Below are 15,154 nucleotides of genomic sequence, written 5' to 3' on the forward strand. Positions count from 1 at the left end.
ATGTCAAGCATAAACAAGAAAAAGAAGAGCGTTATCGCTGATAATCAAATGAGTTGGTACTTATCATTTATCAGAGTTTTTGTGTTATAGAATATAAGAAATAATAGTTTTTGTGAGTTGATAAATGGGTACTTTTAAAGCATAGCTCCCCCAAGCAACTGTCAGCTTATTGTTGGTAAGGTGTCAGCTAACAGGCTAGGGACAAGCTACCAACTGGCTCCTGACAGACCAACAGTTGGCCAACAGCCTACCAACAGCTTCTTGGGAGTACCCTTGATCAAAATTTCCAATAAATGTGTGAAGCTATTCACTTTCATCATAACCACTCATTCTACATGCATCAAAATGCACTGCAATATTTATTTGACTACACTCGGATGTCAGCCAGAGTCACCAGTTTCTGACTCCAAGAACTTCGAAGTTTATACTATTTTTTTTCTATATAAGATAAATTTAACAGTTTTTATTTTAGTAATTTATGGTCTAAAAATGTGTTTTATTTTAAAATCACCTTGATAGCTTTAAAAAAGATTTCTTAAATAATCTACTAGTGGGTTACCACTATTGGCAAAGCTTGAAAAGATACAATCCACCTTAATTTTTCAACTTTAAACTTTTGCATAGTTTGGGATAATTTCTTGGTGAAATATTGCTTCATTATTGTGCGGCCTAACTGTGGACATGAAAACCAAGCAGATATGAGGAAAACAAGACATGTTCTGAATTGGCAACTGGATAATTCACCTGCTGAACACATTTTTTCCCCCTTTCACTATCACCAAATGATTGAACAGGAGATAGGTCTTACATAATTGGAGAGATGTTTTACATAATTTAGACTTCTGTTCCCTCTTTATTTATATCAACTTCCATGTGAGTTTCATCAGCTGGGGACTTGGTGTCCCCTGTTTGGGTTTGGAAGGAATCCTCCCTATTCCCTGAGGGTTCATCTTGGGATACATCTGCGTGAGTCTGGGAGGCTTCTTCTTTAGTTTGTGCTGCATCTGCCAGAGCTTGGGAGGAATGCTCCTCGTGGCTTGAGGGTTCCTCTTGGGTTTGTGACACATCTGCCTGAGTCGGGGGCATTTCTTCTTCAGTTTGTGTTGAATCTGCCGGAGCTTGGAAGGAATACTTTTCATTGCTTGAGGGTTCCTCTTGGGTTTGTGACACATCTGCCTGAGTCGGGGGCATTTCTTCTTCAGTTTGTGTTGAATCTGCCGGAGCTTGGAAGGAATACTTTTCATTGCTTGAGGGTTCCTCTTGGGTTTGTGACACATCTGCCTGAGTCTGGGGCATTTCTTCTTTAGTTTGTGTGGCATCTGGAAGAGTCTCAGAGGAATCATCCATTTTTCTGAGGGCTTCTTCCTGCTTTTCTGCTGCATCAGCTTGAGTCTGGGAGGTTTGGCTCAATTCGGAGCTTACTTCCTGGTTTTCAGAGATTTCCATTTTATTTTCAACTTTCTCCAATGGACTTTTAAGACTGTCTATTGGGGTCTGACCAACTGATGTGTTTTCAGAGCTATCAGTCTGATTTGAAGCTTTGAGCTTCTCATCAAAGAACGAAAAGATTGAATTAAAAGCTGCATGTGAAGTGACCTCATGTTTCATTGTACCTAAAATAAAGGGAAAAGTTAATAACAAGAAATATTACTTCATAACGCTACTCTAAGTTGTAAACAAAAATAACCAAGTGTCATCACAGTAGGAGACATAAATTTATAAAAAAATATATCACAAAACAAGGAATTTTTGAGCCTCAAATGAATGTGTTTTTTTTTTAAACAGAGGCAGATGTTAATTCTCTATGAATTAAGTGTGTTCATGAATTGAGATTAAATAACCAACAGTGGCGTTAAGAATGTTCGTTTGATATTTAATTGAGACAAAACCACTTTGTACACTTCCTTTCATAGTGTTCTCTTGCCCCTCTCCCTTGCTCTATGATGTCATTCGGCATCATAGTGTTTATGGGATCTAACAGATTAACGTTGCACATGGAGACAGATAGGTAACAAGTGTCCTTTCAACAAGTGGTGTAGGTGCTAACTGGGACATATTGTATATGTTGTAGTTCAATTTTATACTTGGTTCAAATTTTATTTTCCTTTGTTCTCGGTCATGTTAATGTATGATAATGAGTTTGAAACCGTCAAAGGAAAATAAAATTTGAGCCATGGATAAAATTGAACTTTGAACTTTTATTTATTTCACACTATTAATGGGAGTTAATATTTATAAGAAAAATAGGAGAGAGAGAGAAGAATAAAAGTAATATTTGGCCATAAAGATATAAGTTTGAGAGGTGCACGGTGTCCAAAGTAGCAAAAGCTTTCTATTGAGTTGGACACCGTAATGGTCATATGAATAGATAGCAGCCTATAATAAAAGTAAATCAGCAGTAAAGTAAGTAAAAGGATTAGGTTTTGTTGAACAAGGTTAAAGTTTCCACTTTTCCTTAAGAGGAGATCAGTAGCAAAGTAAAATGATCAGGTTTGGTTGAGCAAAAGTTGATGTTTCCATTCTTTTTAAAGCTATTGCAGGGCATATATTTAAGATAAGTGGGTATGGTTTCCCATATCTTTGAAGCAGAGAATATAAAAGATGATGTTCCCATGTTGGTGCATACTCTTGGTCTAAAAAAATTAGTATCAGTAGAACTACAACATATACGTCAATTATGTCTATGCCTCACTAAGTATGTCCTTCTGCTGTTAAGAATTCCAACTGCCCACTTGACATCATCTAGTATGAGTAGGGTGGTGGAGGGAGAGGGGAGGGGGGAGGGGATTTGCTTTACCCTCTCACACTCAGGAGTGACCAAAGAGTGGTTTCTCCTTACTATAACCATTCCGTAAGTATTCAAGCAAAATTGCCAAGAGAAGAACACACCAACCAAGGTATAGGGGTTGATTTATCACCAAATTCTTAGAGCTAAAATAAAAAGTTAATTTTAATAGTGGTGAGAAAATAGTTTCAGACTTAGATGCAGTCGGATGCCTCAGAACAATAGTATTTTGTCTGGCACTGCTCCAAAGCAAAGGTCATGAGAGTATTTTAAACAACACATCACACCCCTAAGAGCGTGGTTTTGTCACCATGGCAGAGAGAATAATTTAATTTCTACCCGCAAATAAGTGCAAAATATTGCTGGGACACTGCAGAAGAAACAAAATTGATCTGTTTCTGCATATTTTGGGGGTGAAAGAGTAATAAATAGTAGATGGTGTCTTTTGGAAGATGCTAGCCACTGAATTACCATTATAAGGCCATTAAGGCGTACGGAGAGAAAAAGCTTGCAATAAACAATGCTTCTAATATTACAACACAGAGAAATTTAATAAAGAGGCTGTAGAAAGGAAGGGGGGTATCTATCTTCTTACCAGCTGAAACCAGCTCACAATCAGCACCTTCGTAATCTATGACAGTATCCAAAGGAAGGTCTGAGGAGAGCCAGTTGCGTGAATGCTACAACATCAACAACAACAAAAAAATTAAAAAAATGAGTGACTCATCAGAGCTATTTTTAATCGAATGTCAAATGTAATAATTTTTTGTACAGGATTTATTTTGTTTTATTTCCCCATTCTATTTATAAAAAAGGTTGTTCACTATTCGGTAAGAATACAAGGCTGGTTTTTTTCAACTGTGTATCCAAAGCAATGTAATTTCAGGTGGATCATGCATATCAGAATAGAATACTATATTTCCTCAAATAACCACCCCATGGCCAGGCAGAAGTTTCTTTCACAAAAGTAGACAGTGTTCCATCTGTATTAGGGTATAATGTTTATGCATTAGGTTTTACTCTGGGCATCGTGAGTAAATGGGTAAGTAGCCGGTAAGACACTCTAAAGGAAATGGTGAAGTTTACTGACTGCCAGCACTCAAATATAAATGTAAAAAAGTATTGGCAAACATCTCTGGAAGCATCCTCCACTCGTGTTTTTCATTTCTAGAGTATAGGCTTCTTAAATCAAGGGACAAAATGGTTAAAAATCTGTCTAGATATGCAATAAATTTTAACCTTTACTGGCTACTGTTTTGATATGACTAGCTTCTATAAAATCCCCACTAATTTTCCAGTACCTTTTTCATCCATGCCCTAAGATTCTTGTTAGCCCTTTGGTGTGAAAGACTATGCACAGAGTCTGTAAACGCAATGGCCTTTACCCTTTCCATGATACCTTCACAATTTTGAAGCTGGAATAAAAAGGACAATGCACAGAAATTCATATTTATATGACCTGAACCAGTTTACAATGCAACTATTGATATCAAAGTCACTCCAACAAATTCAACCAATCACAGTATGGGAATAGAAAAAGTGACTACACCAAGAATTAGAAGTAGGGGACTTCCTGCATTGCACAGTGTTATGCCTTGATCAATTACGAAGCTTCAACACCCCCCCCCCCCCTTGGCAATCCCCTGGGCAGATTGAAGATTGCTTTGTTAAAATTCCTGCCCCTAGGTGGCAAAATCTGTGTTCAAATTTGTGTTCAAAATTTGTGTTCAAAATTTGTGTTCAAAATTTGTGTTCAAAATTTGTGTTCAAAATTTGTGTTCAAAATTTGTGTTCAAAATTTGTGTTCAAAATTTGTGTTCAAAATTTGTGTTCAAAATTTGTTCAAAACTTGTGTTCAAATTTGTGTTCAAATTTGTGTTCAAATTTGTGTTCAAATGCGCATTTGAACACATGTCAATGGAATTTGTGCACTACAAATATTAAACTATTATTATTATTATTATATTATTAAATGCCCAACCCAGTTTTTTCTATAAAAGGTAAAATCAGCAACCGTGATTTTTACACACTGACCAATCTTTAAAACCTAGACCCTGTGGGCCTTTTCCTCTGAGCTATTCCTCACAAAAGTGAACCATGTGGTGTATTTATTGGGTAATTGAAAGACTTGATACTTCCAGTTAAATTCCCCACCCAAGGTTCAGATTCCCCCCCCTCCCCCCCCAGGCACCAATGATGTTAAAGCTTTCAATTCATCAGCTCATCATCATTTGAAACTCAAACTTTTACTGCATGCAAGATAATTATATACTCTACAAACAAAATATTTTAATAAGTTTAATTACAATACCCCTTCTACAATGACAACTCCTCCATAACTGTGGGCCACAACAACTATTGTTTGAGCTGCAGCCTGGGAAATGAAGTTGTCCCATACATAACCAAAGTGCCTCTCTGGGGATTCGCTACCCTTAAAAGGAAAAAAGATGAAGGATGTACCAAAATCAGTAGATGTTCTGTTTCTGTCTCTAAGTTGCATTATAGAATTTATCAGGTGGTAAAATTAGTCATCAACTAGGTTAACACTGTCTAGTGAAACAATTAATTGTCAAATAAAAGTACTTCATTGGTAACCTACCCTGATGGCTGTTCTATATTTGTTTCTCCGCACATAGTTTTCGTTTCCATTTGTGATAAAAACTCCATAACCTTCCTGTTCAAAACAAAACAAAAACTGGGAGAATTACTTTGATTCATCAACATCCTTGGAAGATATGGACTACTTTAACATAAGCTCATACATTGCATTGAACAAAACTGTGAATAACTTAGGAAGTTTGTTGATTATTGTGTTGGGAAACTTTGAATATTAATGAGCTCTGAACTCTTGCACCCACGTATAGGTGGCACTGTAAACTTTCAAGGTGGTTTTTCATCAAAAAAGTGCAGCCTCTATGCCGGTAGATATGGTACTTTAAAAGAAGGTAGTTGGGGAGGTACTCTTAAAGTTTGTGCCCTGGAATATGGATTAGGAGGTTGAGTTCATATCAGGGCTAAGGTGCCATTCAGACTTGGTGCCCATTTCATTGGCACTGTGCCCAGCCACCAATTGAAAATGGATGTTGGTAAGCCAATTTACTGGTGCTCTGGAACAGGTGTGTTTACTTAGAACTCAAGCATAAAGCTTGGTGCCCAACTTTTTTTCTTGTAGTTTGCAATATGTGTATATACCATTTTAGTGACTGCATCAAGAGGAAGCATGGATAGGAAGTCAGGAATTGACCAAGTTATTATGCTTGAACAATGGCAGTCCTGAGTACTACACTGGAGGTACTGCTTGTGCTCAGGGTATGGTGCTCAGATTTTTGCTCGGGCACCAAAAAAAAACGTTGTTTAGACTAGTGCCATGTAACAAGGGAGAAAAGGTCTGAACAGATATGTATCAGCTGGTTTGAAAGTGAAAGTCTGTGCAAGCTGCCATGTTGGATTGTATAATGCGTTATAATGTATATGACGGCTACCAATACCATCCTTGTGATCCCCTCGGAACTCCCACAAACAAAAGATGTGTTTTCTAATTTTTTTCTAAATAAATTTTTCGAATCCATTTTCACTGCATTACTGCCCGCAGTAGGGTAGGACTAGAACGGAACATATGTGATCCATGCGAGTAGTCCACCCATTAAATCCCACCCATCCCACCCCCAGGGGAGGACATCCATCACACAGTAATCTCGTGCATGGGAAATTAACGTCTCCTACCCCTAACCCTGTAGGAGACAGGAACTTCATTTATTCGTCCCTATCTGAGAAGACTAGAATATCTAACCATTTCTTGATGTTATAGGAAGGTAGCATATTCTTCTCAATTACTTGTATTGTCTGTCGATGATAAGAATAAATTTCCTGGCACCCACAAGGAAATTCTACCAATTTACTTGCATTTGTTTCTTGTTTCCCAGTTTTTCTGAGGAATCATCATGATACATTTTTGTCAGATTAACAGCAACTTGTTCCACCATTGGAAGATTTCTTTAATGAGAACTTGCATCAAAAGCTACTTTGATTCGCTCACTCAAAGGTCAAAGATCCTACCTGGGTGGCTCGTTTGATGTATGGTAACATTGTCCCACTCTCCAAGTCGTCATTGATGATTAGTCTGAGAGAAATAGAAACAATAACACAGCAGGTTTCTTCCAATGAATTATAGTGACATTACTGAGATTAAGTGATTCCACTATAGATCACTATCCTACCACACAGGAAAGAAGATCTTAAAAATTACTTACAAGACAATTATACCTAAAGAGAGACATCCTTTTGGGGAAAGAATTTAACAGTGCATGTGTACAAAGTGGATAGAATGCAGCAAGTGAAAATTGGTGATACTCATTCGGATTGGATGAGCATGAAGCGTGGCATGCCTCAAGGCAGCGTCCTGGGACCCATGTTTTTCAACATGTTCCTCGATGACCTCATCTTTCACATTAACTCTGTAAAACTAAACACTTATGCTGATGACTGCCAACTGCACACATCTGACCTAGACCCAGTAGCCTTGGAACAGTGGATCAATCATGATGTACAAATAGCTAACAAATGGTTCAAAGACAATGGGATGAAAGCCAACCCCCCTACACACCAAGGGATGGTTCTTGGCAAAACCGATTACCCTTTCTCCTTCTCAACCACAAGATGCCTGGAACTTTTTGGAATAATTCTTGATAATGAACTTAATTTCAAGGAACACATATCCTCTGTATGTAAAAAAAAAAAATAATCAGTTCAGTGTCTTTAAATGATTTGGCAAACTCATTTCTACCGAAATTATGCTTCGCCTTTATAAAACGTTTATGTTACCCCATTTTCCCTACTGTTCAATGATATAGCACTTTTGTATTTCAGAGGACTCTGTTAAACTGGACACCTTAAATAGACGTATTTTAAGATTTGTTTTAAAGGACTGGGACTTGCACTATGATGATCTTTTAGACAAAGCAGGTGTGTGTGGTTTAGCCAACAGGACGATACAAAATATGATGATTTGTATATTCAACTGTCTCCATCTTGGTAAATATCCGTGCTATTTGAAACAACTGATCAAGCTAAGATCTACTGCTTACTCCCTAAGGGGCACCAATATTTTATCACTTCCTAAGCCATTTACAACCACATATGGTCTAAATTCTTTTAGCTATTCATCTGTTAAGTACAGGAACTCCCTCCCTGACCACTTTAGAAAGACTGTAGATTATAGTGAATTTAACCGCAAACTGTTAGTGCACAGTTTCTGTTAATATTACATTAATATTACATTAATATTACATTATATTATTAAATTAATGATTATTATATTATTATATTATTATATTATGAATTATTTTTTATCTTTTTAGCCTTGTTCTTGTTGTAACTTTTAAAATTAGTAATTAGGATTGGAGATACTAGCTTGTAAGCTACACTGAAATCCGAGGATAAATAAAGCTTATGTATGTATGTATGTATGTATGTATGTATGTATGTATGTAAGTATGTCTGTCTGTCTGTTTGTCTGTCTGTCTGTATGTATGTACGACTGTATGTATGTTTGCAGGTAAAGCTAGACATGGGTAGGGTTCAAAAGAAATGGGGCACCCTGGCACATGTATAGAGCAAAAGAGCAAAGAAACTACAGAAAACAAAGAAGGCAAAAAACTCAGAAAGAGAAAAGAATAATATATAAAATAATGATAACGAAAAAATTACAAAAGATCATACCTTCTTGCCCACTGTCCTGCTCTGACCACACCACTGCCATGAATAAGGATCATCAGCTTGTCCTTTTTCATTGCATCCTCACTCATGAAAAAGAAACTCGTAACCTCATCTTTGGCATCAACCTACAATAATTAAGAAAATTGAAGGAGAATTTATTTCTAGTTACAGCTAGTACTCTGCCTTTTTTACCTTTCTAATAAGTCCCCTGCTATAGTGTACAGGGTTGTAGCTAAGAAATTACACTGCTAGCTGAAATTTCAAGTGAGGAGGCTAATAAAGGTATAGTGACCAATTGTAAGTGTGTAAGCTAGCCTGTAATGTGCTTCACCATCAGCCAAAAATCCAGCCAGCAATTGTTGCCTTTTCATCTGGCGAACTTCGCTGTCAGCCAATGGTTGGCGACAACCATGAGTGTGAAGTTATGAGTATACAAAAAGTACAAATCAAAGTTGTTCATGCTGTTGTTCAGCTTCACTTACTGGAACAGTAACTTTCTTCAGTTTGACATCTTCTTCCAGTAAATGGTAGATATACTCGGTGATTACCTAAAAATACACATAGATTTCTATTAATTAAACAATTAATTTACCATCATGATACTGGCTGACTGAGTATTACCCCTGATTGAGATGTGATGTGAATCTTGAAAACTGAAAACAATGCTTGTTTATTCCAAAGACAAGGTCAGTAGCTTCGTATGTTACGTAATGTAACATTGCACAAAGTGTCTTTTTTGAGACCAAAGTTTTGTTTCTGGCAACTTCATGTATTTTATGATTTTATACAGCCAAATGGCTGCGTTAAAGAAAGGTGAGCTTGGAATGCTGACTGATACTTAATATCTCAATGAAAAACCTTTTAACTACATGTCAAATCTTACTACGAGTCATACCTCTCCTAGAGCCTCATAATGTTTTTGGTTATACATCCTGTCACCCTCTTTCACTTCGAACTTGAAGGGTTCATCCGTTTCGATATTTCTCAGCTTTCCTTCTGCAGAAACATTACAATGAAATCATTATTATTATACATTCTCTTACATCATACCTACAGACAATAGATTTTATTTAATATATAGAAATGCTGTCATACCTACAGACAATAGTTTTACGCGCTCTTGTCTTTACACATGCAGCTTAGGAATATGCATAATAAAATTATTGGAGTCGGTTTTCACATGATGGTGATAATTATCAAGGCCTTCGGCTTCAGCAGATAACACAAACTTTGGCCTTGATAATTATCGCTATCATGCTCAACCTCATCTAATAATTGTAAATCAGCATGCTTTTTAATTAGGTGTTGTGAAGCCAAACCAAAGTTATCTAAATGTCACCTTTTGGAACAAAGAAAATATCATAAGGAATCAATCAGAACTCAAAGTAAAAGTAAGTTAACTGCTGACAGCATGGGAAAGTTCAAGCAAGAGAGTCGTAGTCGGTTTTAGTGTTGAATCTGATCAAAAAAGAAAGTGGTGCAAGCAAATTAATTACAAGTGTTTGATATGAGATGAAGATGAAAAGTTCTACCTGATAAGTTTGAGCATTCTCACCAACTGTTTTCTGGATAATATATGAATGTTATAGAGAGAAGAGTAGAGTAGAGTAGACATCTATATTTATACAGGATAGCCCCTTCAGTGTAGTAAACACTAGTATCAACGGGGTCCTGTTACCCACCCATCCCACCCCAGGGGAGGAAATCCATCACACAGTAATCTTGTGCGTGGGAAATTAATGTCTCCTGCCCCTAACCCTGCAGGAGACATTAATTTATTCATCCCTATCCGAGAAGACTAGAATATCTAATCATTTCTTGATGTTATAGAAAGGTAGCATATTCTTCTCAATTATTTTAAGACCCTGAGTGTTGGTCTGGCCGGGGCTCGAACCCTCGACCTCCCACACAGCAGTCCAGTGCTCTATCCATCTTAATCAATTAATTAATCAATTCTGGAAGTGAAAGGGTTAAGGAGTACTTCTTCTTGCTGCTTCTGTTAAGAAAAGAATTGGTCAGGTCTAGCAGAACAGTGGAACCCAGACTGAAAGAACCACCTCTGATAGTAGTAAAAGCTTCTGGCCCTCCATAATTAAAACAGTTGTGTACACTACATTTGACAGATAGGGCAGTGTTCAGCATAAGATTTTTTTTCTGTCACAAACCTTCATTGAACTTGTATCCAAATCCTTCTAGAGTATCTGGGAAAGCATCTTCCCTTCTCTTGCCTTTTGAACTCTGATCTGTTGAAACAAATTTCAAAGCATGGTTCTGTAAATCAGGAACAGTTTGGAGAAAGTGAAGAGGGACTGTTATCAGCAGAGGGAGTGCTGAATATTGCATAGACAATATTCAACCAAGTTGGAGCTTGACATGAGCAACAAGGTAGTGACAAAAGGATCACAGCGAGATGAAGATTGCGGCAGATTTTAATATGGTGCTGAAATGTTCCGTTAAAAGGTTCAACAATCTGGGGTGTAAACCACTGTCCAGCTGTTGAAATCTTTTGTAGACATTATCCTCTTACACCCTTTATACCCTAGCATCAGTATGTGTATTCTCCATACTGTTCTCTGCACATATCCTGTGGTAATGACAAGGGGAATTTGTTGACAAATCAGGTGTTTCTTAAACTGGTGATCTGTTATTCCGTAGGGAGGGTTCAAATGGGGTTCACTGTTAGCCTTAAAACCACAAAAGGAATTTCACTTTTAAGTGGAAAAATTGACAAATTTACAGCATTAGTCTTAAAAAAGTTAACCAAAGTTTCCTTTCATCAAAATAGACAATTTTAACCATGAGCCCTACAAGTCATCATGCCATTGCGACCAACTGTCAGCAGAAATTAGATGTCAGTCACTCTTGCCATTCAAAGGGCTTGTAACATTTGCGTACCCATTAGGAACATAGTAAAAGTACATGTACGTTAGTGATATTACTGTAGGATTACTAAAGGATGTGAAAGTACTATAGGTGAGTGAGATGATTGTTCCAGCTTGTTCGATACTTGATCAATGAATAAAGACAGCGTTTAGCATTTTTATCTTAGCCTGAACACGAAATTATAGCAGTATTAGTATAACATTAGTATTTGTATGTAGTTCTAGTATTTATTTCATTTTATGTTATTTTAATAGTTGTATTATTTATTACTGTGTTATTTTATTGTGAAGTGCATTTGAACATTGTATGGAATTTGCACTATACAAATTATCATCATTATTATTATTACTATTATAGAAAGCAATTGAAGAGTGTCTCTACAAATGAATACACAACAATACAGTCCACCTTTGGACGAACTGCCTTCTTGCACTGCAGACTATAGAGGAAATGGTATGTATTTACCTTATTACGGGAAATTAACAATGCATGTTCACAACGTGAAGAAAATTTACATTACACTAAATTAATGCGAATTTTTCAAAAATTAGGTTTACATGTATTAAAATAACAAATTTTTCAGTAAGCATCTAGCTTTATTTACTTCAATTTTCATAATTCTGCAAACTCGCATTTTACATTTCTGAACGCCAAACTGCATTTTGGCCTCTGTCAATAAAACCTTCCAAGACAAGTCCACAGATGTTTCTAAGTTTTTTTTAAGGCTGAAAAATTGGTTTTGAAGCTTAACTAGACCCTATCAATTCAAAAGTTCTTTCAAAGCCTCCATGAAATCACCAAGAGCTGCTCACTTGTTTAATTGACAGAAACCAAACCACAGTTTGTTGCAGTAACACAAACTTGCAGCACTTACAAAATCTCAACATACACATGTCTAACAACAACAAACATATGAAACATATGAGTGAACTGCGGTTATGAGACGTATATAAGAACGATCCTTCGCAGTAAAGCACTATTTGAGCAATAGTGAAAATCAGACCTGAAAAAAATTTCAGGCCTGTACGGGATTCGAACCACTGACCTCTGCGATACCAGTGCAGCGCTCTACCAATTGAGCTAACAAGCCAACTGGGAGCAGGCCATCAAATTAATTCAACATAAACCCGTAGATGATAAATCAAACAACAACAAACATATGAAACATATGAGTGAACTGCAGTTATGAGACGTATATACACGACATACACATGTCTCATGGAGAAAAAGAAGCATTTACAGTAGTTAGCTTTTAGGAAATAAAGGTGCTTTAAAATAACAATGTTGTAAAATAGCGTGCATTAAATTTACATCAACATTAAATAGGATACATTAAAATTAACATGAATTTTGTAAAATCACCTCATTAAGTGCATTGTTAATTTCCTATAATAAGGTATTCACCACATTTAAAACCTTTCCTCTATTTTAAACACAGTTTAACTCACTTTGTCCCATATTGTCTCCCTCTCTGTCCTCTAAAAACTCTGACATTTGAAAACAGCTTTGGTCACTTTTTGCATCACAAGAATCTTTTAAGGGTCTGACTAAAGAGATCTATGATCAAAATTAGTTTATAAGTGGTGTAAATATCAGGTAACATTCACTTGAGTATATATATATATATAAAGTGTGACTTGATTTTCGTAGAACAGTGCTCAATACATAGAAGTAGAGCGAAGTATATATTGTGGGAGGAAAAAGACAAGTAAACTACAAGTTCATCCCTACAAGCCTGTTTCGTGGTTGCCCACTCATCAGGGGATTTAACGCCAAACTACATTTTGGCCTCTGTCAATAAAACCTTCCAAGACAGGTCCACAGATGTTTCAATAGTTCTCATTAAATCCCCTGATGAGTGGGCGCGACCACGAAACAGGCTTGTAGGGATGAACTTGTAGTTTACTTGTCTTTTTCCTCCCACAATATATATATATATACTTACATTCCTGGAGGCAAAAATAATAAAATTTAAAGAATCACTTGGCTCTGGGGACTTTTGTCCTTATGTAAATTCTTAAAGTTGAAGCATGATAATTTAATTACCCAATAAAAACAATGCTGGGCTGAATAAATTGATTAAAAACTAGGGAACTGGAGCCCATTTCTCAAAAGTTCCATTAACTTAATGGGCCCAGAAATTAAAATTCAAAGATAATAGAAGTAGGTTTCAGTTTCCCCCATCTTGAAAGAAAACAGTACAGCTTTCTGAGCCCTTCAATCAGTAGAATAAGAAACAGGCCCTTAGATTGAATATAAAAGGGGATAGTATAAAACGTTTGTGCCATACATAGAGAAAATATAAAGTAAACTATACAATCAAGTATAAAATGCTGGAAACATATTGACTTAAAAACTACAATGAAAGCGACAACTGCATCACAACAGCTGGAATATAAAATCAAGCGTATTGAAAGGCTTCATCATAAGCCAAGGGTATGGTAGTACAATTTTTTGTTGGGTGAATTAATCATAGCTTAGTGAGAGAAACATTATAAATGGTAAACACCAGCCTCCTCGATCCCAGAAATAGATTCACTGAAATATTTTTGGTTAATGACAAATTCACTTTTTTCCAAACTAGTTACTGCTAAAATTTGGCATGTGGGAACTCTTTCCGTAAGACATTATTTTTGTAACCCGAAAGACCATGCAGAAGTCCACAGATTACAAAGAAAGAAAATTTATAACCTTTACCACATTCTACTAGAATTACTTAAATATCCCCAAAACATTCACATGATAAAATTTGTCGCATAAAATAAACAATGACTGAGTATTCTCGCGTTCTGACTAAGTTGCCGTTTTCGAACACGACAGTAATTCGATCCAAAATGGAATCTACGTCAACAATCACCTGTAAGAACTTTCTGAGGACAGTAACCATAAAAAAATGATAATACCTAACCTGAAATGCAGTTAATAAGACGAAGAGTTCCTTTCTCATATAAAACGTTAAGTTCAGCTGTTTTTAGATTGAAAGTACACCCCCTGTTTCTGGTTTCTGTTTCCAACTTCCTCTTTCTCTCCTTAGCAACCAAGCCTATGGCGGGAAAACTATGTTTTTCCTTACCAGTCCTTTCAGTAAATCGCTTGCTTTGAAGTTCACTTCTATTTTTCTACAACTTGCTCAGGCCTGTTATAGGTGTTAAGAAGAAAAAGCGATCAGAAAGCGGTTGGTAACGGAGAAAACACGAGGAAGTTTTTGGTCGGATCGCATAATACGTCCAAAAGTGTCGGTGCGCGGATAGCAATAAAAATAACCCACCTCTGCGCGGGAACAGGAACTCTGGCGATCTATGAATCTGTGCCTCAATTTTTTTTTTTTTTTTTTTGATAGAATGCTCTTCTACCACGCTGGATACTACTCTTTAAAGGAAAACCGCATAACGGACACTAATGAGGAAGCTTTAGGGAAACTAGCGATAGTTTGCCCAGATTCTTCATGTTTCATCTACATCTATTTTAATACTCTTCAACGCTATTACACATCATTTTGGTCAATAGTGGCCAGTGGGCAGGTGAGGCTGTTCGGGTTCACACTTCCTCCTTTTCCTTCCCACTTATCAAAATTCAATTCAACCCATATTCTACCCACGCTGTGAGAATTCAAAATGATGGTTATAAATGTCGGGAAGAACTTCCTCCGCAAGCTTTGCGTAAAGCTACAAATTGCTATCTGCTCTCAAAACATTGCTGCGACCAATACTGCCCTACGGGCTCGTCAAAATACAGTACAACTCGTAAAAATACTCAGCGATACATGTACCA

The 15,154-nt window shown here is 36.7% G+C and overlaps 1 protein-coding gene across 1 annotated transcript; it reads right to left on the reverse strand.

Moving 5' to 3' along the window:
* Window positions 1-340: 340 nt before the first annotated feature.
* Window positions 341-14,435, reverse strand: LOC111341935 (cotranscriptional regulator ARB2A homolog). Its single transcript, XM_022948981.2, has 12 exons — window positions 14,292-14,435; window positions 12,832-12,940; window positions 10,666-10,743; window positions 9,396-9,496; window positions 8,983-9,048; window positions 8,504-8,625; window positions 6,842-6,905; window positions 5,385-5,459; window positions 5,097-5,216; window positions 4,087-4,200; window positions 3,381-3,465; window positions 341-1,613 (listed from the first exon to the last, which is right to left on the reverse strand). Exons 1-12 carry the CDS (start codon window positions 14,328-14,330, stop codon window positions 835-837), a joined length of 1,752 nt encoding a protein of 583 aa, XP_022804716.2. The 5' UTR covers window positions 14,331-14,435; the 3' UTR covers window positions 341-834.
* Between the last annotated feature and the right edge of the window lie 719 nt (window positions 14,436-15,154).

This window comes from Stylophora pistillata, chromosome 4 (genome assembly GCF_964205215.1).
Source record: "Stylophora pistillata chromosome 4, jaStyPist1.2, whole genome shotgun sequence".
NCBI lineage: Eukaryota > Metazoa > Cnidaria > Anthozoa > Scleractinia > Pocilloporidae > Stylophora > Stylophora pistillata.